This window comes from Aphidius gifuensis, linkage group LG5 (assembly GCF_014905175.1).
Source record: "Aphidius gifuensis isolate YNYX2018 linkage group LG5, ASM1490517v1, whole genome shotgun sequence".
NCBI lineage: Eukaryota > Metazoa > Arthropoda > Insecta > Hymenoptera > Braconidae > Aphidius > Aphidius gifuensis.
Window position 1 is genome coordinate 9,766,975 of NC_057792.1, and position 27,684 is coordinate 9,794,658.

Consider the following 27,684-nt stretch of genomic DNA (forward strand, 5'->3'; position numbering starts at 1 on the left):
ACATCAACAGCATCAGATTAATTCAAGTATTCGAACAGTACTCATCATAAAAGGAATCAAGGTATATATTTTTTTTTAATTTAATTTTTTTTATTATTATTTTTAGAACAATTTATTTTATATAAAAAAAATTTTTTTTTTTCACAGAAAATAAAATGGATTTTCTATCAGCAATCAACAAAGTTGCTTGTAGCTCCAGCAATTTACCATTGATAAAAATGTCTGATTTAACTCCTGGAGCTGAATACAAGATCACTCAAATTCGAAGAGCAAATACAAAATATGGAGTGAAAAGCATTGTGACAATTCAACATGAGTTTGATATGTTTTTACCCAATAAGATATCAATATTTTTGGAGAAAGATAAAGAATTTGAGGAGCTCAAAACTATGGTAGATGGTGACCATCTTGGTATGCGTACTCAACAAGTAGCACCGAACATTTTCATATGTGAATTTATCGCTGTTTAAGAATAATCGATTGAAAATGTAATTTTGAAAACGAAAAAAAAATTATCAAGGGAAATGTAATTATTTGAATAAATAAAATTATTTAAATAAATAAAATTGATAAAAAAAAAAAATATTTCTTACAATTTCTTTAAAATAAATGGAAATAATAAAAAAAAACATAATTTATAAAAATTGTAAAAAAAAAAAAAAAAAAAACTAAAACGAAAATAAATAAATATATTTATCAAAAATCTAAGATGAAAATTCAAAACGAATGCTGAAAAATCTTTATAAAAAAAAAAACAATATATACTTTATTTTTTTTCTGTTTCAAATAGAATATGTTGATAAAATTATTGAAAACACAAAAAATTGTTTACATTTTTTTTAAAAAAAGAATCATGTAAATTATTTTTTTTTTTCAAAACTGATTATGTATTTTTTTTTTTATTTTTTTTAATTCATAATTTAATTTTTTTATTATCCTTCAATTTTTTTTTCAATATTGTGTATTTTTTGGTACTGCATACGTTCATATTCAGAGTAGTTTCGTATCCATGGTATTTTATTTATTTTTCTTCAATAAAATATAGCTCGTTGTCATCTTCTTTGATCTTGAATTGGTGATTTTGGAATTCCAATTCTAACGAGCATGTTGGAGCAATCAATACTTTAGCAGTATGAATGATGAGATCAATTATCTCATCATTGTAGAATTTTTCCCATTCTACTGGAATCCAAGCTTTCAATAATTGGTTGTCTCCGCAAATGTGAAGAATGAGAATTCTAAAAAAAGAAAATTCAAATTGTTTTTTAAAAATATCAAATCATAAAAAATATTTTTGAAAAAATCATCTCTCATTCATTCAATAATAAAAAAAAATTTAATTATCAACTAATAATTTAAATCATATACTCTTAGAAGAACAATTCACAAAAAGAATCTAAATATCATTAATACTTTTTCAGAAAAAAATAAAAATAAAAACCGGTCATTTAAAATCATTGATTCTCAAAAAAAGAAAAAAAAAACACACTCATCATGCAATCACTTTTTAAAGAAACACGAAAAAAAAAAGCATAAACTAATAATTTGAAACCTCGTTTAAAATGAAAAAATATTTTTCACACTTATTTATTCAATAACATGAAAACACTATAAAAAAATTTTTTTTCATTAAAAAAAAATAAAAATAAAACAATCACTAACACTTTTACACTGAAAACTAAAAATTATTAAGAAAAAAAAAACTAACAATTTAATTCAAAAATTCAATCACTAAAAAACAATTTAATCACCAAAAAACAATTTCAAAAAAAAATTAATAATAAACCAATTACAATAATAACTTACCCTGACATTTTAGTTTTTTTATTTCTTCGTAATATATATGTATATAATTTGATAGAGTCACAATGATTAATGATGACAGCAGTAAAATGTTTAGGCCTATATATATGAAGAAAGGGGGTGTAGAAGAAAGGGGTCAAATCATACGCAAATCGTTTCATAACAATATCTTATGAAAAAAATATTCTGAGTCGATCTTTTTTTCAATTGTCATATGAGAAGGTTTTTGATAATTTCCGACGGCAAAGGCTTCTCACATGACAATCGAAATGAAAAGATCAGTTTAGAACTTTTCGAATAAAACATAACATCAAAATTATTTATTTAATATCAAAAAACAAATCATCAAGCAATAAGATTTTAAAGCGGTATATTTGAAGGTATCCAGTTGTCACGGAGAAGGCTTTTCCCGTCGGAAGAAAGACTTCTCACAAGACAATTGAATAGTCCAGAAACCTTCGAATAAATACCGCTATAAAATTTGTCAACTTGATTCCCGTTATTTATTTTCATTCTCTTTTTCTATTTTGCATTCAAAAAAAAATTAATCTCTCAAGTAAACAGATTTTATAACAGTATTTAATTTCAAGGTTTTTGGATTTATCAATTGTTATGTGAGAAGACCTCGCAGCCAAGAATTATTTGAGAGTGTTCTCACATAACAATTGAATGATCCAGAAACATTTAAATAAATTCTTTGATAAAATCTGTTCACTTTATTTTATTATTCAATCTTTAATGTGTAGTCTTAACGCGGGTATCATGCATAAGGAGGAGCAGTCAAGCGTTGTGGGGCGGTGCGTGGGTGGGATATACGCGAGGGAGCGGTCACGCATATAAGTGGGTGTTGCTCGCGGCTAAAGTGAGAAACGCATGCTACCTTCGTACTCATCTCGACTCCTAATACTTCGTTTAAAATTTCTCCTATTTTAAATAGTTTTAGATACATTTTTATTATTAATTTTATTATTACTCAATATTGTTATAATTATTAATCAGTATTACTATTATTTATTATTATTTTAATAAATATTGATTAATATTATCATTATCAACTAGTATTACTATTATTCGCATTATTATCATTATCAACTAGTATTATTATTATTATACTATTATTAATATTATGATCATTATTTATTATTAATATATAATTATTATTATTTGTTATTATTATTTGTTATTGAAAAAAATCAAATAATATTCTCATTCATCCCGAATCTTCTACGAACCTTCTCGAATGTTCTAGAACCGTCTCGTAGATTCTAGAAACTTCGAGATTTTTACCCCTGCCCCCGATCTGACCCCCCGATCCTGACCCCTGTCCCCTGGTCCCCTCACCATGGCCTAGAACCGGCCCTATATAACTACTTTTGTTGTACTTTCTCGAAATTTTATATATTTTTTTTTCTTAGTACAGAACCGCCTGTATACCCAAGTGGAAAAAAAAATATATTCATTGGAAATATAAAATAAATTTATTTTATATCTTCTAAATCTTTTCTAAATTTTTTCTTAATTCAATTTTAGTAAGTCCAAAACTGTAAGTCCTTCAGATAATCAGATTTAATTTATATTTCCATTAAATATATGTTTTCTACTTGGTTATGTATTTTTTTAATTACTTTTACCATGTGTATACTTCGGCATCTGGATTTTTAAAAATGTTTTTAATGATGATCAATATATTTTCGAGGAAATACAAAGTTTTCAAAGAGTAGAATTGAGAAACTTCGGTGGAGTCTCAGGGTCAAGGCGTGCAAATTGGTTTTCCGGCAGAAAGGCCCATTAAAATATTGTCAAAAAATGCTGTTTTATCTTTTTTTCATATATTTTTGTATACTGTAGTTGTGAATACCCTGCTGTTTAAACACGGTTTCTGTTTTTTTTTTTTCCTTGAAAAATTATTTTGTCAACAAATAAAACTCTGAAATGTTGCTGATACAGATGATTTTTATTTTTTTTCTAACGGTTTTTTGGAGGTCATTTTCTTGAATAAACTTTCCCGTCAATGTCTCATTTTTTTTTTCTTCAACCTTTCGACATGAGTTATTGGGTTGTTTTACATTCAAGACCTCTTAATATTATTTTTTAACTATTCTAGATTTATAAATTTTTTTTAAATTATAGGCGAAGTGTTGTTTTTTTAATGAAATGGTTTTTTTTTCTTTAAAAAAAGTGAAAAAAAATCCTCCGTTTAGTACTTTGAATTTATTTTATTTTATAATTTGAATTTATAATTTTTAATAAAATTTTTTAAATATTATGAAAAAATTAATGTCAAATCGTCGATATGGACGATATATCGGATATATCGTCTTGAGCGTATCGTATCGTATCGAGTTAAAAAATTAGTTATTTAAAACTAAAGCAACATTAATTCCTTAAAACATAATTTTTTGGCAACATTAATTTCTTAGCTACATCTTTTTTCTATTACTGCCTTGGACATTTTAATTTATTCAATAAATAAAATTACATGCATTTTATTTTTTTAATAAATAAAAATCCCAAGGAAAAATAGTAGCTAAGGAAAAGATGGAGCTAAGGAATTACAGATGCCAAAGAAATTCTTTTTTAAGCAACATTAATTCCTTAGCTACATCTTTCCCTTAGCTACTGCTTTTTCTTGGACATTTCTATCTTTTAAAAATAAACTGACATGTATATTATTTATTTAATAAATAAAAAATGTCTGAGGAAAAGCAGTAGCTAAGAAAAAGATGGAGCTAAGGAATTAATGTTGCTAAAAAATTATGTTTCAAGCAACATTAATTCCTTAAAACTGGTTTTCCTTGATATTATATATATTTATATAACAAATAAATTACATGTACCCAATATATATCGAGCAATAAGAACTAATTGTCGAGTCGACAGTCAATAAGAATGTTCAAAATGGCGTCTCAGGTATCTTACAGTTTCTTACAGTATCTTACAGTATCTTACTGTAAGTGTAAGAAACCTCAAAAATCGACCATTTACCCATCACTGCCTCAAACTACTGATTTTGTCTATATGTAGATATACACTTAGTACAAATTTGTGATTTTAATTAATTTAATATAATAAAATTATTTTTACAATGAAAATCCAAGCAGCAAGTTATTATAAATTTAATTTTTTCATCCCTTACTTGTATCATATTCATTATTTTTATGACAGAACTCATCCATCACTAATTCTGCCAGAATGATGTTGAAAAAGTATGAATACTGGAAAAATGTCTCGAAACAAAGTTTAAGTTTACGTCCACTAAAAAATTAAGTGTCGATGATTAAGTACACAACAATAAAAAAAGGAATGAACAATAATTTCTCAAAGATGAATGTACATACAACACATGACGTTTTCAGGTCATGAGTTTGTCATTATTTCACACTGATTAAATTGTTGTTGGATACATATTGTTACAAAATAAAACTGAATAATCAACCCGTTTATGATATAAAATACAATTTATAATAACTTGCTGCTTGGATTTTCATTGTAAAAATCAATTTATTCTAAAAAATTAATATGATTGCTTAATAGTACTAAGTGTATATCTGAAAATATACGAAATCAGTAGTTCGTGGACAGTCCCTGAATTCGCTATCATATCAATGGACTAGTCCTCAAACTACGATATGCACAAATTCATCAGTTCATACGTATAATCGGACTGTCCCTAAATTACTGATCTCGTACATTTTTACACACAGAGAAGGATATGTTAACAGTTAACATATCCTGTTTTATGTTAACATATGCCATGTTAAAATGGGTGGTGGCTGATAAGTTTACATCAAAGATATATATATTAACATTAAACATACGTATCTTAATAGTTAATATGCGTATGTTAACTATTAAGATATCTAAGATATCTGTAATTGACACAATTTGAAGGTTAGTTTGATAGTTGAGGACATTTACGTATGTAAATATGAAAATTTAATGTAAAATTAAGAATGAATTTACAAAAAAACTAAATTTAAATAAATCTATGACAACACGAGTACATATTATATTATACTACAATTAGAATAGTATCACAATATAATGTCAAAAAAAAGAGATTACAAGAAGTAGACTGGCGCATCAAAATATTTGGCCGTGTAAAGATACGTATGTTAACTATAAACATACGTATGTTAACAGTTAAGATATCTATGTTTATTGTTAATATATATATCTTAACATTAAACTTTTGTATGTTTAATGTAAACATATTGGTATGTTAACTGTTAACTTATCCTTCTCTGAGTGTAGATATACACTTAGTACGAATTCGAAATTTAATTAATTTCATAAAATAAAATGATTATTACAATGAAAATCTAAGCAGCAAGTTATTATAAATTGTATTCAATACCATAAACAGGTTAAACATTGAGTTTGTCTCTGTAACAATATGCATCCGACAACAATTTAGTCAGTATGAAATAATGACAAACTTATGCCGTGACTGTGTTGCATGTACATGCATCTTTGAGAAATTATTATTAAATATTTCTATTATTATTTCGTACTTAATCATCAAGATTTAATTTTTTAGTGGACCTCCACTTGAACATTGTTTAAAGACTTTTTCCCAGAACCCGTGCTATTTCAACATCATGGATTTGTCAATATCCCAAAGTGGCAGAACTATTGTTGAATAAGTTTTATTATAAAAGTACTGAATATGCAACGGGATAGTGATGTAAAATAAAATTTATAATAACTTGCTGCTTGGATTCCCATTGTAAAAGTCATTTTATTAAATAAAATTAATTTAATTGCGAATTAGTAGTAAGTGTATATCTAAAAATATACAAAAACAGTAGTTCAAAGACAGTCCCTAAATTCGCTGTTATATTAATGAACTAGTCCTCAAACTACGATATGCACGAATTTATATACTTATACGTATTATATATGAATTTGTGCATATCGTAGTTTAAGGACTAGTCTATTGATATAACATTGAATTCAGTGACTGTCCCCAAATTACTTATTTTGTATATATTTAGATATACACTTAGTACTAATTTCGAATTTTAATTATTTTGATGTAATAAAATTATTTTTACAATGAAAATCTAAGCAGCAAATTATTATAAATTCTATTTTACATCTCTATCTCGTTGCATATTCATTATTTTTGACAGAACTAATATCCAACAATAATTTTGTCAGTTTGAGATAGTGACAAACTGATAATGCTAAAATAGCATGTATTCTGGCAAATCTGTCTTCAAACAATTCTCGAGTTAAACACCATTTAAAAATTAAGTCTTGATCATTGAGTACAAAAAAATGGAATAAGAGAATGGAATGATTACATTTTTAATTAAAATCTAAGCAGCAAGTTATTATGATTATTATTTGATATTTCTCTTCATTCCATTTTTTGTCCTCAATGTTCAGGGCTTAATTTAAAAAAAAAAAAAAAAAAATTAATTTCTTTTATTTCGGTATGAATATTCAAAATAAAACTGCAAGAAGTATTATTTACTATTCTCATTAATTGACTCGAATAATTAATATACTTGTACAGTTATCAGTGAGTATCATCTGTACTTAATTCTTCAATATTAAAATAATATTCTTAACTGAGGGTCCGGATGCAATAACGACCTGCACGCTCGAAAAACGGTAGAAGTATTGTCCAATGGCTTGGACAATTCTTAATTTTCAAAGTCGTCAAAAAAAAAATTAAAAAATATAGGCATGTAGGAAAAGTTAAAAAAAAAATATATTGCTTTTATGGTTTTTTTTTTTTTTTAATTATTTTAATTGAAAAAAATTAATTAAGAAAATTATTCCATCTCTGATTTTTTCCATTTTTCAAAAATAATACGAGTATATCTCTTTTGTTTATCAATAAAAACTCTTGAAATTTTACTGTATCGCACCACGTATCCAAATATACCACGATAATTTCACAAGGGTTGTAAGGCCTTATGTTTGATACAGGGCTATCAAAGGATGTGGAGGATAGGTTGTAACTTGAAATAATAGGAATAACACTTTAAATAAATCCAAACACTGTGGCTTAAATTCTATTAATATTCACTTTATTATTTCACTAAAATTATAATTAATTGTATTATATATTGTTTATTGAGTTGACTCTAAAAAGTGTTGTCATGGACAGACACTACTATTTTATATTGTAAGTATAAAGAAATTCCGAGCAACTGAACTGAAGAAATGAAGAGCAACTGATTTCTCAGTTTGTTGAAAATTGTTAAGTCCAAAAAATGGGTGTATACTTAATTAAAAAATTAGTTTTAATTGGTCAAAAATTAGTTCAAGAGAGGGTAAAAAACTAGGTGTAGGTGGTGGGATTTTTAGACATAAAATTGGGCCTTGTGTGGTCCAAAGGGTGACATAAAAAATACCATGTGTAAACAAAAAATATAGATTTTACGACCGGAAAGTCCAAGACGTTTTCATAAATTTAGTTTATTTTAAAGAGTTATAAATTTACTTTTTTATTGTCGATTTTACGATCATTCTGTGTATCGAAAATACGTTAGTGCAGTTGTTTGACAGATGTGAGATTTTCTCTAATTCTTGACAAATAATGTTTTAAAAAATATGTTATAATAGTACCAAAGAGAAACTTGAGTTTATGGTTTTATTTGTTACGTGATTTTTACTCAAAAGTCTATGCATGAGTTGACCATGTGTGGGAATATTCGAGTTTGTAAAAAGCTATTAAAAGTACATAAATTAAATCGTTGTTTAAAATATTTTAGAAAAAATATAAACCAAAATTGTTAGTCATATGTTATTTGAAATTGTATGATCTCGTGATCTAGCCATAAAAAACAGAGTAATGTTTAAAACTTATCAACTTATTGTATTTTGTTTAAAAAATAAAAAGAATAAAAATCTGGTCAGTCTGGGACCGACAGACATGTGGTTCGACCCGGAACATTCTCCCCCCGTTGAGAGGTCGGCCGATCAACTTAAATATCTAAAACAGAAAAAAGTGTTAGTAAATGTAAATTTAATTTATTCTAATGTCATTCTGGGTCACAAGGAACCAGGGGTGCTATTTTCTTGACGTTGCGTTTGTAGGTAGACTTTGCTGTTTTGATGGTGACCGTACGGACAATACCATCCGTCCCAGGATGCGTCTCGATGATTCGACCCAATGCCCAATGCATAGGTGGAATGTTGGCTTCCTTTAATAAGACCACATCGCCTATTTCTATGTTGTTGTTGTCTTTGTTTCACTTACTGCGGTTGATCATCTCGTTGAGATATTCATTGTGCCAACGTTGCCAAAATTCTTGTTTTATTTGTTTAATCAGTTGCCATCTAGACAACCTGTTCATGGGTATGTTGTTGTAGTCATGATCTCTTATAGTTGTGAGAGCAAGTCCAATTAAAAAATGTCCAGGTGAGAGCACCATAAAATCATTTGGATCAGTTGAAATAGGTGTCAGTGGACGTGAATTGAGTATTGCCTCGATCTCAATAATCAAGGTGTTGAATTCTTCTTGTGATAATAAAATATCTGGTTTAATAACCCTTTTAAAATGATGCTTGAATGATTTGACTGCGGCTTCCCAAAGTCCGCCAAAATGTGGAGAAAGTGGTGGCGTAAAATGCCATTGAATTTTTTTTGTGTTAAAAAATTCTTGTAATTTATCTCGTGCATCGTTTGATTTTAATTGATCTTGCAGTTTAATCAATTCATTGTTGGCCCCTTGGAAATTTAAACCATTGTCTGAATAAATATCAGTCGGGTAACCACGTCTTGCAACAAATCTTTTTAAAGCAGCAATAAAACAATCTGTAGTTAAATCACTGACCATTTCTAGATGTACAGCTTTGATGACGAGACATACAAAGACTGCTACGTATATTTTAACTTTAATTCTATTTCTTTCTTTCTTTTCTTTAACTAAAAAAGGTCCACAAAAGTCAACCCCAACTATTGTAAATGGAATTGCTTCATTAACCCTTGCTTTTGGTAAATTACCCATCAGGTAATCAATTGTGCGAGGCTGTGCTCGTAGACATGTTGTACAAGTGCGTATTATTTTACTTACTTGATTGCGACCATCAATTGGCCAATATTGTTGTCTTACAGCATATAATGTGGCTTGAGTACCAGTATGCAAGTGTATTTTATGTTCATGTTTAATTATTAATGAAGTTACATGATGATTTTTAGGTAAAATGATTGGATACTTTTGATTGTATGGAATAGAGGCATTTTGTAATCGCCCTCCTACTCGCAATAATCCATTTTTATCAATAAATGGAGCGAGTTTAATTAATTTACTTTTTTGATTTAATTGTCTTTGATTTTCTAGAATTTTTAAGTCATCAAAAAATATTTCTTTTTGTACTAGTTTAATTATTGTATTAGTAGCATATTCAATTTCATTGATTTTTAAATAACCAGTATTCTTGTTGTTTGTTTTCATTCGCAGAGAATATGCAATGACATTTTGTAATTTATTCCAAGATGAATAACGAGTTAAAATATTGTAATCATTTTTATTGTTTATATTTACTTGTGGTTGTGTTGAACTTGTCGTTGTGTTGAGACATGTGTTGACCTTGAGCTCAGGTAGACTGCAACCCTCGGTCATCTCGAATTTCGGCCAGCCATCTGGATCTTCACACAGCCAAGACGGCCCATGTTGCCATGTTGTTGTTTTGATGAATTCTTCAGGTAGTTGACCTCTTGAAATCAGGTCAGCTGGATTGTCATGTGTACGTACATGGCACCATTGTGTTGTTTTTGTTTTTTCTTGTATTTTGGCAATTCTGTTTGCCACGAATGTTTTCATAACACTTGGCTCTTTTCTTAGCCAGTGTAAAACAATTGTAGAATCTGACCACAAATATGTGTCATCTATTGTTATGTGTATTGCTTTAATTATTGTTGTATAAAGCGAAGCAAATAATAATGCTCCACATAATTCCAATCTAGGGATTGATAGTGTCTTGAGAGGAGCTATGCGCCCTTTGGCACACAAAAGTTGTGTGTAAACTTTACCTTTTTTATCAATGGACCTGAGATAAATACAAGCCCCATATGCTTTTTCACTGGCATCACAAAAGCCATGTAATTGTATACTTGTTGTATCATTTAATATTGTATGTCTTTTAAAAGATAAATCATTTAAAAGTTGTAATTGGTTATAAAATGTTAACCATTCATCTTTAATTGGTGATGGGACAGGTTCATCCCAGTCAATGTTTATACTCCATAATTGTTGCATAACTATTTTTGCTGTCATAACAACTGGACCAAGAAGTCCAAGAGGATCAAAGATTTTTCCAATTTCAGAAAAAATTTTGCGTTTTGTAATTTCGTCAAACGTAATTGTTTTAACTGTGTAAACAATTGTATCTGTAGTAGATCTCCAGTAAACACCGAGTGTTTTTATTGCACTGGAGTCATTAAATTGTAATTGTAAATTTTTGTTAGCCTCTGGAAGGCCTTCTAATAGTCTAGGCTCATTGGAAGCCCATTTGCGTATATTTAACATACCTTGTTGTAATAAAGGAATTAATTCATCCCTCAATTTAATTGCTTCTTCAAGTGTTTGTGTACCAGTTAAAAGATCATCGACATATAGATCTCTTTTGAGTATTTCTGATGCTATAGAAAAATTTTCTTGCTCATCATCAGCTATTTTATGTATAGCTAGGAATGGTGATGGAGCAAGACCAAATGTTACAGTATTTAATTCATATGTTTTGATAATACCAGACGTATTTCTCCATAAAATACGTTGATATTTTCTATCTTGTGGACGTACTAAAAATTGTCTGTACATTTTCTCAATGTCACCAGTCAGTACGTACTGGTGTAATCTAAATCGAAGTAGTAATGAGAAAATGTCTGTCTGTATTGTTGGGCCAACATGTAGCAATTCATTGAGCGAATGACCCTTGGAACCCTTGGCTGAACCGTCGAACACGACTCGTACTTTTGTTGTTTGGCTTTCTTCTTTTATCACTGCATGATGAGGTAAATAAAAACCATCTTCTTGTAATTGTTTATCTGGTACTTCAGACATGTGACCTAAGTCTAGGTACTCTTGTAGTACAGTGTTATATTGTATCTTTAACATAGGATTAGTTTGAAGCTTTTTCTCTAGAGAATTTAATCTTTTTATTGCTATAGACCGAGTCTCTCCTAATTGATTGACTGGTAGTTTAAATGGTAGTGCGACAATGTATCGTCCTACCTCATTTCTTGTGACATGTTGAAGAAAATGTTCTTCACATGCTAATTCATCTGCTGTGAGATGACAAACATCTTTTACTTCTTCAATTTCCCAAAATTTTGAGAAATCAAAGTGCATGTCTGATGCCAGGTGGCAAGACACTTGTTGCGATGAGACCTTTGTAGGTGCACTCCCCCCGATGACCCATCCAAATTTAGTTCTTTGTAAGAATAAATCAGGGCCACCAGATTTAGACAAATCTATTTGTCCTTGTGTAAATAATGACATGGTAACACCTGCTCCCAATAAAATATCAACTGGAGCAGGTTGATGAAAATTAGGGTCTGCTAATTTCATTGTATTAGGAATTTTAATATTATCTTTATTAATTATTTGATCTGGTATATTTTCCGAAATTCTTGGAACTGTCAGAAAACTTAGTGTTCTTTCATATCTTGTGTGACAAGATTGAATTGTGGTACTTACAACATGTTTAGAAATTGTTGAAGCTGTGTTCAATGCACCAATTGAGATTGAACATTTCTTTTTATTTAATTTAAGTTTACTTGCCATACTTTCAGTCATAAAATTTGCAGTTGAGCACGTATCAAGAAGACATCGACATTGTATTTTTTCTCCGTCAGTATTGAATACATTGATGAGTGCTGAGACGACTAATACACTTGTTGTTGAGTTGACTACAAATGCTATAGGTCGTCCTGGATGTATACTACTATGCTGTAGTCATATTTCTTCATTTTCATCGGTTGCTGGAACAGCTGATGTGTTGGCCTGGTCGGACTCAGTGGTCGTTGGCCGATGCAAGAATGTATGGTGTCTTCTGTCGCAGGTACGACACCCCATTGAATTGCAGTCTTTGACCCCGTGTCCCTTTTTCAGGCAATTCAAGCATAATGAGGCCTTGACTGCAGCCTTATACCTTTCTTCTTGTGTAAAACCTTTGAATATCTCACAACTATATATAGAATGTGTCTCAGAACATATTGGACAGACACGTGTAGTAGTTGTTGTCAATGATATTCCACCCTTTTCTTGGGTTTTTCACTCTTTTGTATCATTTGATTTTTCTTCTTGTGTAGAAAAACTGAGCAAATAGAACGTTGTTCTAAATAATTTAATAACTCAGTGTACTTTGGTACTATTTTATAGTCATTTCCCAATGACAAATTGTATTATTATTTAATTTAGACAGAATGAGATCTGTCAAAGGAAGATCCCAAGCATGAATCATAAACTTTAGATTTTTTAGAGCTCCTAAGTGTTGTCTAAAAGTGTCAACTAACTCACCGATTGCTGCTGGAGTATCCTTTTTAAGATGAGGATAATCTTTTAATATTGAACAATGTCGGCGAGCCAATCGACGAGTATGCTCGTATTTATCTACTAAAATAGATAATGCATGGTCATAATTGGCATCATTTATTTCTAGATGACCAATAAGTGACCAAGCCTTGTCAGTAAGGACACTTGTTAAATGATAAAGTTTGAGTGCCTTTGGCAGAGATTGATTGACGTCAATTGTATTTTTAAAAACACTAAAAAATGCTGCCCATTTCTCTGGTGTACCATCAAATTTTGGTATTTGTATTGACGGTATTGGTATATTTGTCGGATAAAAATTATTATTTGCACGATAACTACCACTTTCACTATTTGTATCACTTGCATTATTCATATTGCCTTGAAGTTTGCGGATTATTTTCCGTGTTTGAGCAACAACAGTAGAATAATTTGTCTCGATTGGCTCCCTTTCGGGGGCTTCTTTCTCTTCATCAAGTTCTTCTAGTTGATCTTGTATATCTCCAAATAAACTATAGCGTGCTGTGACGATTTCAAGTGTTACTTGTAGTTCATCTACATCACTTGTAGTTAAATTTTCTTGTATAATCTTTATCTTTTTCATAAGCTCAGTAATCATCTTTTTTATTCCACCTCTTTGTCGGTGAAGCTTTTTGAGTAATTCTGCTTGAGAATCAGAGTTAGGCTGTGCCATTTTAGTAGAATTGTTTGAGTAACTGTGACTCTTATTTTATTGTACCTTCACTAAAGTCACTGGTAAATATTCACTTGGTGAATCCGGCTCGAAGGACCAAAAAATGTATCGCGCCACGTATCCAAATATACCACGATAATTTCACAAGGGTTGTAAGGCCTTATGTTTGATACAGGGCTATCAAAGGATGTGGAGGATAGGTTGTAACTTGAAATAATAGGAATAACACTTTAAATAAATCCAAACACTGTGGCTTAAATTCTATTAATATTCACTTTATTATTTCACTAAAATTATAATTAATTGTATTATATATTGTATTGAGTTGACTCTAAAAGTGTTGTCATGGACAGACACTACTATTTTATATTGTAAGTATAAAGAAATCCCGTTGTACGCGAATCAATATTAATTAGAGATGTTACGTAAAGAGCAACTGATTTCTCAGTTTGTTGAAAATTGTTAAGTCCAAAAAATGGGTGTGTACTGAGTTAAAAAATTAGTTTTAATTGGTCAAAAATTAGTTCAAGAGAGGGTAAAAAACTAGGTGTAGGTGGTGGGATTTTTAGACATAAAATTGGGCCTTGTGTGGTCCAAAGGGTGACACAAAAAATACCATGTGTAAACAAAAAATATAGATTTTACGACCGGAAAGTCCAAGACGTTTTCATGAATTTAGTTTATTTAAAAAAGTTATAAATTTACTTTTTACGATCATTCTGTGTATCGAAAATACGTTAGTGCAGTTGTTTGACAGACGTGAGATTTTTTCTAATTCTTGACAAATAATGTTTTAAAAAATATGTTATAATAGTACCAAAGAGAAACTTGAGTTTATGGTTTTATTTGTTACGTGATTTTTACTCAAAAGTCTATGCATGAGTTGACCATGTGTGGGAATATTCGAGTTCGTAAAAAGCTATTAAAAGTACATAAATTAAATCGTTGTTTAAAATATTTTAGAAAAAATATAAACCACAATTGTTAGTCATATGTTATTTGAAATTGTATGATCTCGTGATCTAGCCATAAAAAACAGAGTAATGTTTAAAACTTATCAACTTATTGTATTTTTTTTAAAAAATAAAAAGAATAAAAATCTGGTCAGTCTGGGACCGACAGACATGTGGTTCGACCCGGAACATTTACCTATATATATATTTATTAACAAACAATAATGTAAAAAAAAAATTTTCAGAAAATAATGATAATATTTATTTATATTATTTATTTAATTTGTGTCAATAGAAAATTGAATCTTCTTATCTTTGACTCAACCGTTTAGCGAAGAAATTTGAAAATTTTAATAACTTCCAGTGTAAAAAATGTTTATTTATATATGTAGAATATATTTCTAAAATTTTAAAAATTTAAATTAATAATTAAAAAAGTTATTGAGTTAATAACAATGGAGCGCGGTCGCATTAATTATTACGCGCGCAACAAAACAGCTACTTGCCATCACCCATATTAGAACCTTCGATATGCGTGTCAAACGTGACCGCGCTCTATTGTTGTTAACTCAATAACTTTTTTAATTATTAATTTAAATTTTTAAAATTTTAGAAATATATTCTACATATATAAATAAACATTTTTTACACTGGAAGTTATTAAAACTTTCAAATTTCTTCGCTAAACGGTTGAGTCAAAGATAAGAAGATTCAATTTTCTATTGACACAAATTAAATAAATAATATAAATAAATATTATCATTATTTTCTAAAAATTTTTTTTTTTCATTATTCTTTGTTAATAAATATATATATAGGTAAAATTTCAAGAGTTTTTATTGATAAACAAAAGAGATATACTCGTATTATTATTGAAAAATGAAAAAAATCAGAGACGGAATAATTTTCTTAATTAATTTTTTTCAATTAAAATAATTAAAAAAAAAAAAAAAACCATAAAAGCAATATATTTTTTTTTTAACTTTTTCTACATGCCTATATTTTTTAATTTTTTTTTTGACGACTTTGAAAATTAAGAATTGTCCAAGCCATTGGACAATACTTCTACCGTTTTTCGAGCGTGCAGGTCGTTATTGCATCCGGACCCTCAACTAATACTTCAGAGAAAAATCCAGTATAATTTTAAAATTATTATTTGTATCAAAATTAAAAAGTAATAGCGGATTAATCATAATAATAGAACGAGCTTTTGGAAATTTACAAGTTTGAAATCCTGACTGATCAAATAATGTTCCCAAAATCGCTCTCAAACTAAATACGTTTTTTGGGGACTGTCCTCAAAATCTATGCCTTTATCAATAGTTCATTTTAAGGACATTTCTGCATTTCGAGGACCATCCCTGAAAATTATTGAAAAAAATTGAGGGTCTTGAAATAATTCCAGAATAAAATATTTTTTTTGAGGACGGTCCTTAACGTACAACGCTAGCAAAATTTTTGGGGCGTGGCCTAAATCCAGCTCCTATGCTTTAACACAGGAAATATTCATGCTTGACAACCCCAAATAAATAAAAAAAAATATTTTCAGTTAGTTTTTTATGTATGAAATCAATCATTATTTATATATATTTTGATCAATATAATTATTTTATAGCATAAAGAATCATTTTTCCATAAAAAAAAATTTTATAATCGTATTTAAAAAAAAAACACTGAATTGTGTTTATTATGTTGTCAGATTGATGGTGATAAACAGTGAAAAACCTGATGAAATTCCATTTTTTTGTGGATAGTTTTTATAATTACAAAAAATCTAATATTATTTGCCCCAATAATATTGGTATCAAAAAAAACTTGATATTTTTTTTTATAATTCAGTAGTTTTTGGGAAATCTGTCATTTCATTTGACCACATTTGTTTATGTTTCAAATTATTTAGTCACACTTGCTCCCATAAGAGCCATGTATAACCTCTCTAAAACAGGCCTACTTTAATAATTAATATAAAAAAAACAAATATTATTACCTATAATTCTAAGGGCATATTAAGATTCGTTATTATTTTATTTATCTAATCTCAAAATTTCAGAACATTCTCATTCCATCAAGTTTACTAGCGTTGTACGTTAAACTAACGTCGTCACCTAAAAAATAACGGGGACCGTCCTCAAAATGCAGAATGTCCTCGAAGTCCTGGATAAATGACTGATATGGACCTCCAAAAGACGTCTACACATACATAATGATATACATATAATGTATATATATATAGTAAATGATATAATTTTATAAACTGATGGATACTTTGATGTTTGTATACCATTAATGTTTCTTGGTGCTGAAGATTATAGAAAGATTATTGTCAATAAATACAGTTGAAATTGAATAAATACTTGATATTAAATTTAGAATTTTCAGTCATTGTTTTGTTTATTATCAATAAATATATTCATAATAAATAAATATCATCCAATCAAAATTTATATATATATTATATATATATATAGAGGTAATAGTAATCACTAAATTATCAACATTCAAAATAGCCGACATTCGAATATATAGATATACCAACTCCCTACATTACCGATATACAAAATGGTCGACCTCAAAATGGCTGACATACAAACATAAAGGAGGAATTCAATCAGAGCCTGGTGGGGGTTTAATTAGGCTGAAGTGGGGGTTTGATATTTAACTGTCCCAGGATCTGCCTTGCTTTTACTACTTGGGACAAAAAACGCATAATTCTTAATGAGTTTAAATGATGGTTATGGAGAAGAAGCTGATACAAGAACTTGTGATAATTTGAAATACCAAGATGAATTTGAAGTTATTAAATTATTTAATGATTAGTTTGATATTTTTAATGGTAAACTGGAATATAACCATCGAAATTCTCTAAGTAGTGGGTTTGATAGTCACGTTAATGATCAAGTAAATGCTATTTATAATATAGAAGAATTTATTACTGAAATGACGGGTTGAGCTCCCGATAAAAGAGGAATGGCTTTAAGTATGAAACAATTTCAAAAAGTTATTGCTTTGATTGTGATCAATTATTGAATTTTTTTGATCATTAAAAAAAAACACAATATCAATGAACCTAAAATATAATATATTCCAACTTACCGAATCAACCAGGATATTTTTGAGAACACTGTTTCGTATTTACGAAGAATAGGTGGTAATAATGACCATCCCAATGCATTGGAGATAAAGCATCGATTTTGTTGGTATATTCTAGGAAAACATTCTCTTCATTTTTTCTCCATCGGGGAAAATAATGATAAGAAATTGATGGAATCAGAGTTTTTTCTTATTGATTTAAATGACTTGACCACGGAGATGACGAGCTAACTGGCTCAGATGATAAACAGTATACTGATGAAGTATTATATATCAAAATGAAGTGTTTCCTGGTAAAAATATTTCTCCGCGATTTCTCCTGAATTTCTCCACGATTACTCCAAATTTCTCCGCATTTACTCCGAGTTTTTCCGTGATTACTCCGAATTTCTCCCAAATTGACCCATGCGGAGAAATGAGTGGAGAAAGATATCAAAGTTTTTTTCCGAATTTTCTCCGAATCGACTGAGGTGGAAGAACGTTCGGAAATATTTCTCGGCAATAAAAATTCTCGGAGAAACGTGTGAAAAAAAAAAATTATACCACACAGAAATTCTTTCGAAATTGACGACGAAAGGAAATTTTTCCACTTATTTTCCCACATTCATCAATCTGATGAAACGATCACGGAAGTTTTGTAGACCAAGTACCTCAGGTATATCAACTTTTTTGAAAAAAAGTGTCTTCGAATTTTTATTTTTTCAAAAAAAATAAACATCATTATGCTTTGCGTAATGTAACAATTAATAATTAGTCATTTTTTTTTGGAAAAATTGAAAATTGAAAAAGTTAGAAAAAAATTGAACAAATGGTCGAGAAAATTGGAGAAAGGGTGGAGAGATTTGTCCGCCATTTCTTTAACCGTGTGAAAAAATAATTTTACTGCTGAGAAATTTTTACGTGGTTTCTCCGAATCAACTTAGGTAAGGGAACGTTCAGAAATATTTCTCCGTGAAAAAAAACACAAGCGGAGAAACATGTGAAAAAATTAATTTTACCGCGGTAAAATTCTTCCGAAATCGACGACGAAAAAAAAATTTTTCTACTCATTTGTCCGCATGGGTCAATTCGGGAGAAATTCGGAGTAACCGCGGAGAAATTCGGAGTAATCACGGAGAAATTCGGACAAATATTTTCACCAGGGTTAACACTGAATTTTTTTGATGATGGACTAATCGTTGATGTTGGAAATGAATTAGAAAATACTGATTTGTCTGGTCAATCTTTATGAACAATGCCTAATGAAGCCGAATTATTATCAATTGGTCATGTCCCGGGATAAAAAAATCATGTATTGAAAAAGTATAGAATGTATATAACAGTATTAGAAATGTATGAAAACAGTATTAAAATATATAAAGAGTATTGGAACAGTATGAATTTTCAATACTCTCTCAATACTTGGTTTTTTTTTGTGTTTGAAGGACCAGTCTTGAGTATTGAAAGAGTATTCAAAGTCAATACTCAGTATAACTATAATGATTCAAAGTATTAAAAACGTATATATAATCGATACTCACGATAACCGATTATACTGAGTATTGAAAATATATGGAAACTCAATACTGTAAAAACATTAGTCCCCTGAAAAACTTGGAATAATTTACTCTAATTTGAGTTGTTTAATTATTGAACTATTATCGTTAAAATCATTACTTATGTCTAAATATTTATAATTTATCATAAATGAATAGTTTTTTCAATAAAACAAATTTGACATTAACAAATAATTTAATTCAACAATGATAAATAATTTATGGTTAAATTATAAATACTAAAAAAAATTTAGTCTGGAAATAATATTTGATTGAACGAATTTATAAATTCAAATTGAGACATCTAACATTTTGTTCCTTTAAGGATTTAAAATTTGTTCAATAAAATATAATTAAATATTTTTTTTATTACAAGACTTTGCAAATTTATTCTATCTTAGCCAACGTGTACTTTAAGTTTACAAAAATCTCATTGAAATTATAATCTTTTTCAAGAAAACAATTGTCATTTGCGTCTTTATCGAAAAACAAATATCTTTTTTGTCTTTTCTGAAATTTGATTTTTCTAAAAAAAAAAAAACTTGGAAAATAAAATGTAATTAGAAACTTGAAAAAATATTCGTTACAAAAAAAAAAAACAATCGAAGGTCTTGTGGTCTGCAATTTTCACCGTGACAACCAGGAAAAACAAATAACAAAACAATTGCTAATAACTAATTAAAATAAGACCTAGTAAAGTGTGTTGGGGCTGGTGGCCCACGTTACCCATTGAAAATTAAAAATTTTTGGCTGGCGCCATGGTGGCCGTGTTACGCGATTTTGTAAAGAGAATTATGTTTATAACTTCTTTTTCTATCAAATTCATTCAAATTTTTACGTTCTATAATGACTATTGCTGCAGGACATTAAATTCTAATAAATTAAAAAATAGACAAATAACTTTCAAAATTCTTTAAAAACTATTTATTTGGTTTTCTGATCGATAACACACTGAAAAAACGTTCCCGCTGCAGGCACGGTCTATTGTACCGGTAATAGTAGACAGCTACAGTAACAGGATGTCCATGTAAATTCACAGTAAGCACCCGTATATTCTCGATAAACTGTACTGCTGTGAGAGCAGTACAAAGCACTACTGTGGCAACTGAATGCGCACATCTGTATGCGCGGTCATAGACGGTTTACGACTTTGACATCACTTATAGGTTAGGATTAAAATTCAGAATTTTTTAAATGTTCAATTAAACATTTCTTTTAATGTTAAATTTGAAAATTTTTTTTCACGTTAAAAATTAAATTTTTTACATTTTTAATTTACCGTGTAATATTATTTTTATGCTATCATTATAGTTAATGCAATTTCTTCGTTTATTCAATAAGTTAATTTATTATTATTACACGGTAGTCTAAAGTTGATATATCGGGAAAATATTAAAAGATATCATCCTGACAAAAATCCTGAAGATAAAAGAGCAACTGAAAAAACTCAGTATTTCATGAATATATATACATAAAATAAAAAGTATACATGAAATAGTAATAGAAGTGTTCGGCTGACTAGTTGTTCAATAAATAAATATTTATATAAAACTAGCTGGTTAACCCGGCTTTGCTCGGGATTATTTTGACAATTTTTGAATGTTATCATTCGTTTGAATAAAATTGGAGCTAGCTAGCTTGAAATAATATTCCCAACTTACGGTTGAGAGTTGAATATATTTCCCGTTATTCAATTTTCGATTTTTTGGTTGCAAATGAAAGCCGGAAAAATCATCATTATTTATTATTAATATATAATACTTATTATTTGTTATCATTATTTGTTATTGAAAAAAATTAAATAATATTCTCATTCATCCCGAATCTTCTACGAACCTTCTTGAATGTTCTAGAACCGTCTCGTAGATTCTAGAAACTTCGAGATTTTTACCCCTGCCCCGATCTGACCACCCGATCCCGACCCCTGTCCCCTGGTTCCCTCACTATGGCCTAGAACCGGCCCTATATAACTACTTTTAAATTCAAAGATTTTTCCTAAATCATTAAACATGTCTATAATAATAATAATAAACTGCATAAATTTTTATTCACAGGTGGTTTCAATATTCATACAAAATGTATAGGAAATAATAGAACTCCAATCTCAACTATTTTGCCAGGTATAATTCGAATGTTCATAATTTTTTATTTGGTTTTTATAAAATATAATTTTTATTCATTGTATTACAGATTACTGAAATAATGACTTCAGTTTCCCAGAAGAAGACGATTCACCAGTGGCACTTGATGAGTTGCAGTATGATGTGACTCTAGATGGTAATATATATTGTAACCGATTTTTCCACCGATAAAGTAGAAGCCTCAGTTACTATGGGATCAACGAGGATTCCTCACTATCCTCCTCTCTTACCGCCAGGAGGGAGCCAGCTGGTGTATAACGGCAACCAACGGACCGTGGGGTAGTTTCGGGAGCAATGGCCGCCGACGGCCATTTCGGTAGCGACTAGTTCAGTAAGAAATGGTAGAGGGGCGTGGTCCACCATATTAGTTCCAAGACGTCACTCTGGCACCATTACTAAAATGTATATGAATTTTAATATTGGCCGGGAGCGTAATAACCTCACCCCGCGGCGGCGGTTATTACCGTGATCATTAACTTGTGTGGTCTAACTCACTCGCACAACCTACGTCAATACGAGAACGAGGATATTCGTACCTTACAGGCTTTACCAAATATCCTCTTATTGCCTACCCACCCTAGTGCACCAAGTAGTCGAACATAAAGTCCATCCGCAGCCACGCTGGTCTTACGCCGGACCACTCTATGCATTTGGCTACTCGATTATAGGTTACCCTGACAGTAAGTAACCACACTAGAGCGAGAGAGCGAGTGATATACAACGTCCTACCTATACAGCGTAGCGACATCGTAAATCACCCCCGGGAGCATGCACCACGCATTGGGAGCTTGGTTGGACTCATCAGTGACATCAACTAGTTCCAACCTAGGATCTAGTCGACGTCATCGTCTAAGTCGGCTAACTCCACCAAGGAGTCATGCCAGCTTCACCAATGATATCAACTAGCTCCTCCATAGGAGCATGTCGACATCACCAAGTCACCAGCCAACTCCACCAAGGAGTCAGCTAGCTTCATCGGAAGCCAACCACGGACTGTCACTAGTTCTGGTGCCATCAGCCAGCTCCGAGAGCCGGCCGACGACTGGCAGTGAGATGCCAGCGATCACCAGTTTTATGGACTCTCTATCCCCACTCCCGTTTGACCCACTCCATACGACCATCTGTGCGCACACCTCGATGCGACTCTCCGGTGGGAGTGTCGAAGTAGGGGATACGAATCTGTCGTAGCCAGGGTAGGAATCCGGATCATCCACTCGAGGTGGATGTCTACCAAGTCAACACTGACATTCAGGCGAAAATGGATGTCACTACCGAGGCCACTCACAACTCGGTGGTATTAATTAGTGTCTTAGTCGGTAAAACCCCTTAGACCAGACCTCTAATTATTTTCGGGAGCGCTAGATCTGCAGAATCTCGTTACAATATATATATTAGGGTGTTTTCGATATCTTCACATATTATGCTTAAATCATGCCCAGAAAAATTTGAACTCAATTGTGAAATATTTAGAGGTGGTTCGTTTTTTTTTCCATTAACATGGGGTTAATACACTTTATTCACTATTTTGATCATGGAGGCTTTAATTTTCGACCGTTCAAGTTCACCTTGGTCTCATTTGATAGAGTATTAAATTCTATAGCATAGAATATTCATAGTTTTTATCGTTTACAATTAAAAAAAATAGTGAAATAATGCTTCAAAAAGGTACTATTTACAATTTTTCTGAAAAACAAAATTGTAAATGATCAAAACTATGAATATTATATGCTATAAAATTCAATACTCTATAAAATAAGACCAACGCGAACTTGAACGGTCGAAAATTAAAGCCTCCATGATCAAAATGGTGAATGAAGTGTATTAAACCCATGTTAATCAAATGGAAAAAACAAATGACCCCTGAACCACCTCTAAATATTTTTCAATTGAGCTCAAATTTTTTCTGGGCATGATTTAGAGCTGTATAAACTTGTATGAAGATGGGTGAAGAGAAAAAAAAATATCGAAAAAAAAAAAACACCCTAATATACACACACATAATTATTTTATTTATATTAATTACTCGATTTAATAATGTTAATTTTTATGTTTTTAGAATACTATGAAATTTTTGATTCATTTGGAAGAATGCCGATTATTAATTTTTGTAAGTATATTTAAACTGTTCATATAAATAATTAATATATCCCATTTAAAAAAAATAATAATAATAATAATATCTACTTATTTGTTTATCTAACAATATAGCTCTCAGACCATCAGAAGGGGAAGAAGAAGCATTGGAGCAAGAGAGAAACATCATCAGAGAACAACAAGAAAAACTGGAGAGAGCTGCCATAGAATTCGACAATATATATAACAGTCAAATGGAGATTGCAAATTGTTTAAAAAAGGATGATAATGATGTTGTATTTATAGAAGAAATAATTTCTGTTAATGATGAGGATAATAATAATAATAATTGGCATAATGATTGTACAATACTCGAATGAATCATGCAAAATTGAATAAATATTTGATATTAAATTTATAATTTTTTAATCATTGTTTTTTTTTTATTATTAATAAATATATCCATCATAAATTTATATTTTTAGTCATGTAACGAGATGGAGTTGGCGTAACCCAAATTTGTGCTACTGCATCTTTTGCTGCGCACATGGATCCGATGACGCTCGAACTTATACGAGCGCCATCGGAGTAAAATTGAGAATCTACGGAAACACCAATGCTCCGTCTCTTCGGTCACTGGCCTCGGCACACACCACTTGCAAAAAGTTAAATGCAAAGAGAAATCCAGTTGATATTGAAATAAATATTAAAGTTCAAATATCATATTCATTACGTACGAAATAGTATTTATTCAATTAAGAACAATATTGTTAATAATACACACAATCAAAGTGTTAATATAAAAAATAATAATTGATATAATTCAGAGTTTGCTAATATCACCTGGTGCACATGGTGAAGCTATTAGTAACAACATCATACATATTAATTATCAAACATCAACAAATTGTTTAATCAATAATCTTGAGAGATATAACAATATCACCAACTGGTCTTTAGTGCTGATTGATCAACAGCAATAAACAAACAATACAATCAATTGGCTTTTGGGGAGCCGTGAAGGCAACCTGGTAGCGTCATCAACTTGGCATTGCATCAGCTAACTCATATACGGCGTCACTTGGGGAATCACCATCAACGTCATCAACAACATCAACTGGTATCTGTATGTGTGTGATTAGTATGGAAGTATGAATGTGAAATTGCGATATAACAATAATAACATTAAAGTATACTGGTATTAAATTTGAACCTGTTTTGTTTTTTGCTAATTATTATTTACCTGGCCTCATTTCAGGTGTAAATTTAATATAGAGTGTAACTTGGTGGTAAAATTTGAATATAAAATAAAATTCAAATAAAATTTTAAAACCACCGGTTACAGTCATTGTTTCAATTATTATTAATAAATATATCCATAATAAATAAATATCATCCAATCACAGTGTATATATATATATAGATAATAGTAATCACTGAATTATTAACATTCAAAATGGCCGACTTTTGAATATACAGATATACCAATCCCCTACGTTACCGATATACAAAATGGTCGACCTCAAAATGGCTGACATAGAGGGGGAATTTAATCGGAGCCTGGTGGGGGTTTAATTGGGCCGGAGTGGGGGTTTGATATCAAACTGTCCCAGAATCCGCCTTGCTCCACTACTAAAATTCATAACATATTTGTCATTATTATCATTACAGCAATGTTTAAGAATACTTGCATGCAAATCTATAAGGAACTACTAGAATATAAGAAACCATGCTGAATATAAAACACCATGCAAAATTCATAACATATATGTAATTGTTGTATTTTTTTTTGACAACTTGATGTTACAAGATGTAAACAAACTAGTATTTTCTTCAAACTACTTACATACAAAGCAAAACCAAAATCCAATTTTTTACTATTTGGCACAACACACACTCTTCAAATCATTTTTTAAAACTTTTTTCTTAATAATAATCGGTTTTTTACTGTAATTGATTTTCATAATTATAATCTCTACAAGCACTGAAAACTCACATCATGGGCCCTCAACCTAAATTTTATCCCCCAAATTGGAAAAGCGTTCTTAGTGCCATCTAGTTTTTACAAATGTTGAAGAATGACGTGGTGATTGATGATAAAAAGGTAATTATTATTAAAATAAACAATAAAATTTTTTTTTATAATTTTCAATTTTCGAGAGAATCACGCTCTCGGCTATAATACTCTGAGTACCCCTGCAAATTTTGAAGAAAAAAACTTCATTTTTGAATGAAAATCGTTGGATTTCTTTTTTGTGTAAATTTTGCAGAAAACTGTAATTTCCTAATAATTTTTTTTGTTAATAACAATTTTTGAAAGAGTCATAATAGTGATAAGAGTCCAAATAGATAATGTTTTTGAAGTGAAACTTCTTTACGGAGGGTAGCAAAAAAATTCGAGGCCCTGCTAGCGTTACGCGCTCGCGTATACTCTGGCGTTTACTCTCGCGTTTACTCTCTCGTATACTCTCTTGTAGACGTTCTCTCGTATACTTTCTGCTATACTCTCTGCTATACGCTCGGTCGCAAGCGGATAAAGAAAGGAGAATTACATAGAGAGAAGGGAAGCCGGCAAGCATTATACATGCACTATATATAGCGTATAAACTTGGAGCGTCAGCTGCTATGTGTGTATGCGTGTGCGACTTTTTGTTTGTTTATTTATTTAAATATTATTAAACAGTTCAACTGAGTTTAATACTTAAATAATTGATTTTTAAAAAAAATTCATTTGAACGTATCAAGCAATAGTTATCTCGCGGGTTTAAAGAATCATTATTATGATAACAATAAAATTATTATAAATATATATATAAATGATAATTATAACAACAATAATTTTGATAATATTACCAATTATTCACAATAGTATTGATATCAATAATAATATCTATAATAATAATATTTTGAATATCAATACTAATAATTATCAATATTTATATATGAATGTTATTGTCAATATAAAATATTATTATTCATATTATTAATATCACTGATATTATTATAAATCGATAATATTATTGTTATTATTACTAATATTAGATTGATATTATTATTATAGATGATATTTTTGAAATTATTATTTTATTTACACTATGGTTATATATGAATAATATTATGATTAACAATAATATCAATATAATATTAGTAATAATATCGATAGTATCAATTATATCGTCGCATTAAAGAATGAAGGGCGTAAGTGCCAAAAACGTCAATTTTAAAGGAAAAAGGGCGTAAGTGCAATATTATAAATTTTCGGGTTTTTCATCTAATTTTAATACTTAAAAAAAAGCGAAAATGGGCGTAACAACCTTTGATAAAGGATAAAGAGCGTATGTCCAAGGATTTACGCCTTTTTTCCCGTTATCAAAATAATTTTTGATAAAAGATGAAGGGCATATTTTCAATTTTATTTGAAATTCATTGAATGGCAGGATTTTTTGAATTATTGATTGTTTACTGATAATTATACATAATTTATTATCAATAAGAAAAACATAAAAATAATTACAAATCTTCATCTTTTATTAATAATGATTTTGAGAATAGAAGAAAGGCGTAAGTCCCTGAACATACGCACTTTTTTTTTTTCTTTAAGCCTTAAAATTGGATGCAAAGCCCGAAAATTTATAAATTCGCACTCACGCCCTTTTTTAGAAAAAAAAAAATTCCTAAAAATGGCACTTACGCCCTTTTTCCATTAATGTGACGATATAAATAATAAAATTTATAATAATAATATTCGAAATATAAATACTAATAATTATTATTAACTAATAATATTTATATTTGAATATTATTGTCAGTATTAATATTATTATTATTATTATTATTATTATTATTATTATTAATATTCAGCGTGACATTACTCTGAAAGAAGTTTCACTTCCCCCACGC

At 29.8% G+C, this 27,684-nt stretch overlaps 2 protein-coding genes across 2 annotated transcripts; both read right to left on the reverse strand.

Moving 5' to 3' along the window:
- Nucleotides 1–1,021: 1,021 nt before the first annotated feature.
- On the reverse strand, nucleotides 1,022–12,551 carry LOC122856341. The gene is made up of 3 exons (XM_044158027.1): nucleotides 10,196–12,551; nucleotides 9,112–10,021; nucleotides 1,022–1,238 (listed from the first exon to the last, which is right to left on the reverse strand). Exons 1-3 carry the CDS (start codon nucleotides 12,549–12,551, stop codon nucleotides 1,022–1,024), a joined length of 3,483 nt encoding a protein of 1,160 aa, XP_044013962.1.
- Nucleotides 12,552–13,137: 586 nt separating this feature from the next.
- Nucleotides 13,138–13,992, reverse strand: LOC122856342. The gene has a single exon (XM_044158028.1). The coding sequence runs from the start codon at nucleotides 13,990–13,992 to the stop codon at nucleotides 13,138–13,140; it is 855 nt and encodes a 284-aa protein (XP_044013963.1).
- Between the last annotated feature and the right edge of the window lie 13,692 nt (nucleotides 13,993–27,684).

Excerpts from the sequence above, each read along its gene's own strand:
- LOC122856342 (XM_044158028.1), bottom strand. The coding sequence starts at position 13,992 with ATGGCACAGCCTAACTCTGATTCTCAAGCAGAATTACTCAAAAAGCTT.
- LOC122856341 (XM_044158027.1), bottom strand. The coding sequence starts at position 12,551 with ATGGCAAGTAAACTTAAATTAAATAAAAAGAAATGTTCAATCTCAATT. Across the intron at positions 10,022-10,195 it reads AACAAACAACAAGAATACTG|GAGGGCGATTACAAAATGCC; the intron begins GTTATTTAAAAA and ends TATTGCGAGTAG. Across the intron at positions 1,239-9,111 it reads AACAACATACCCATGAACAG|AATTCTCATTCTTCACATTT; the intron begins GTTGTCTAGATG and ends TTCTTTTTTTAG.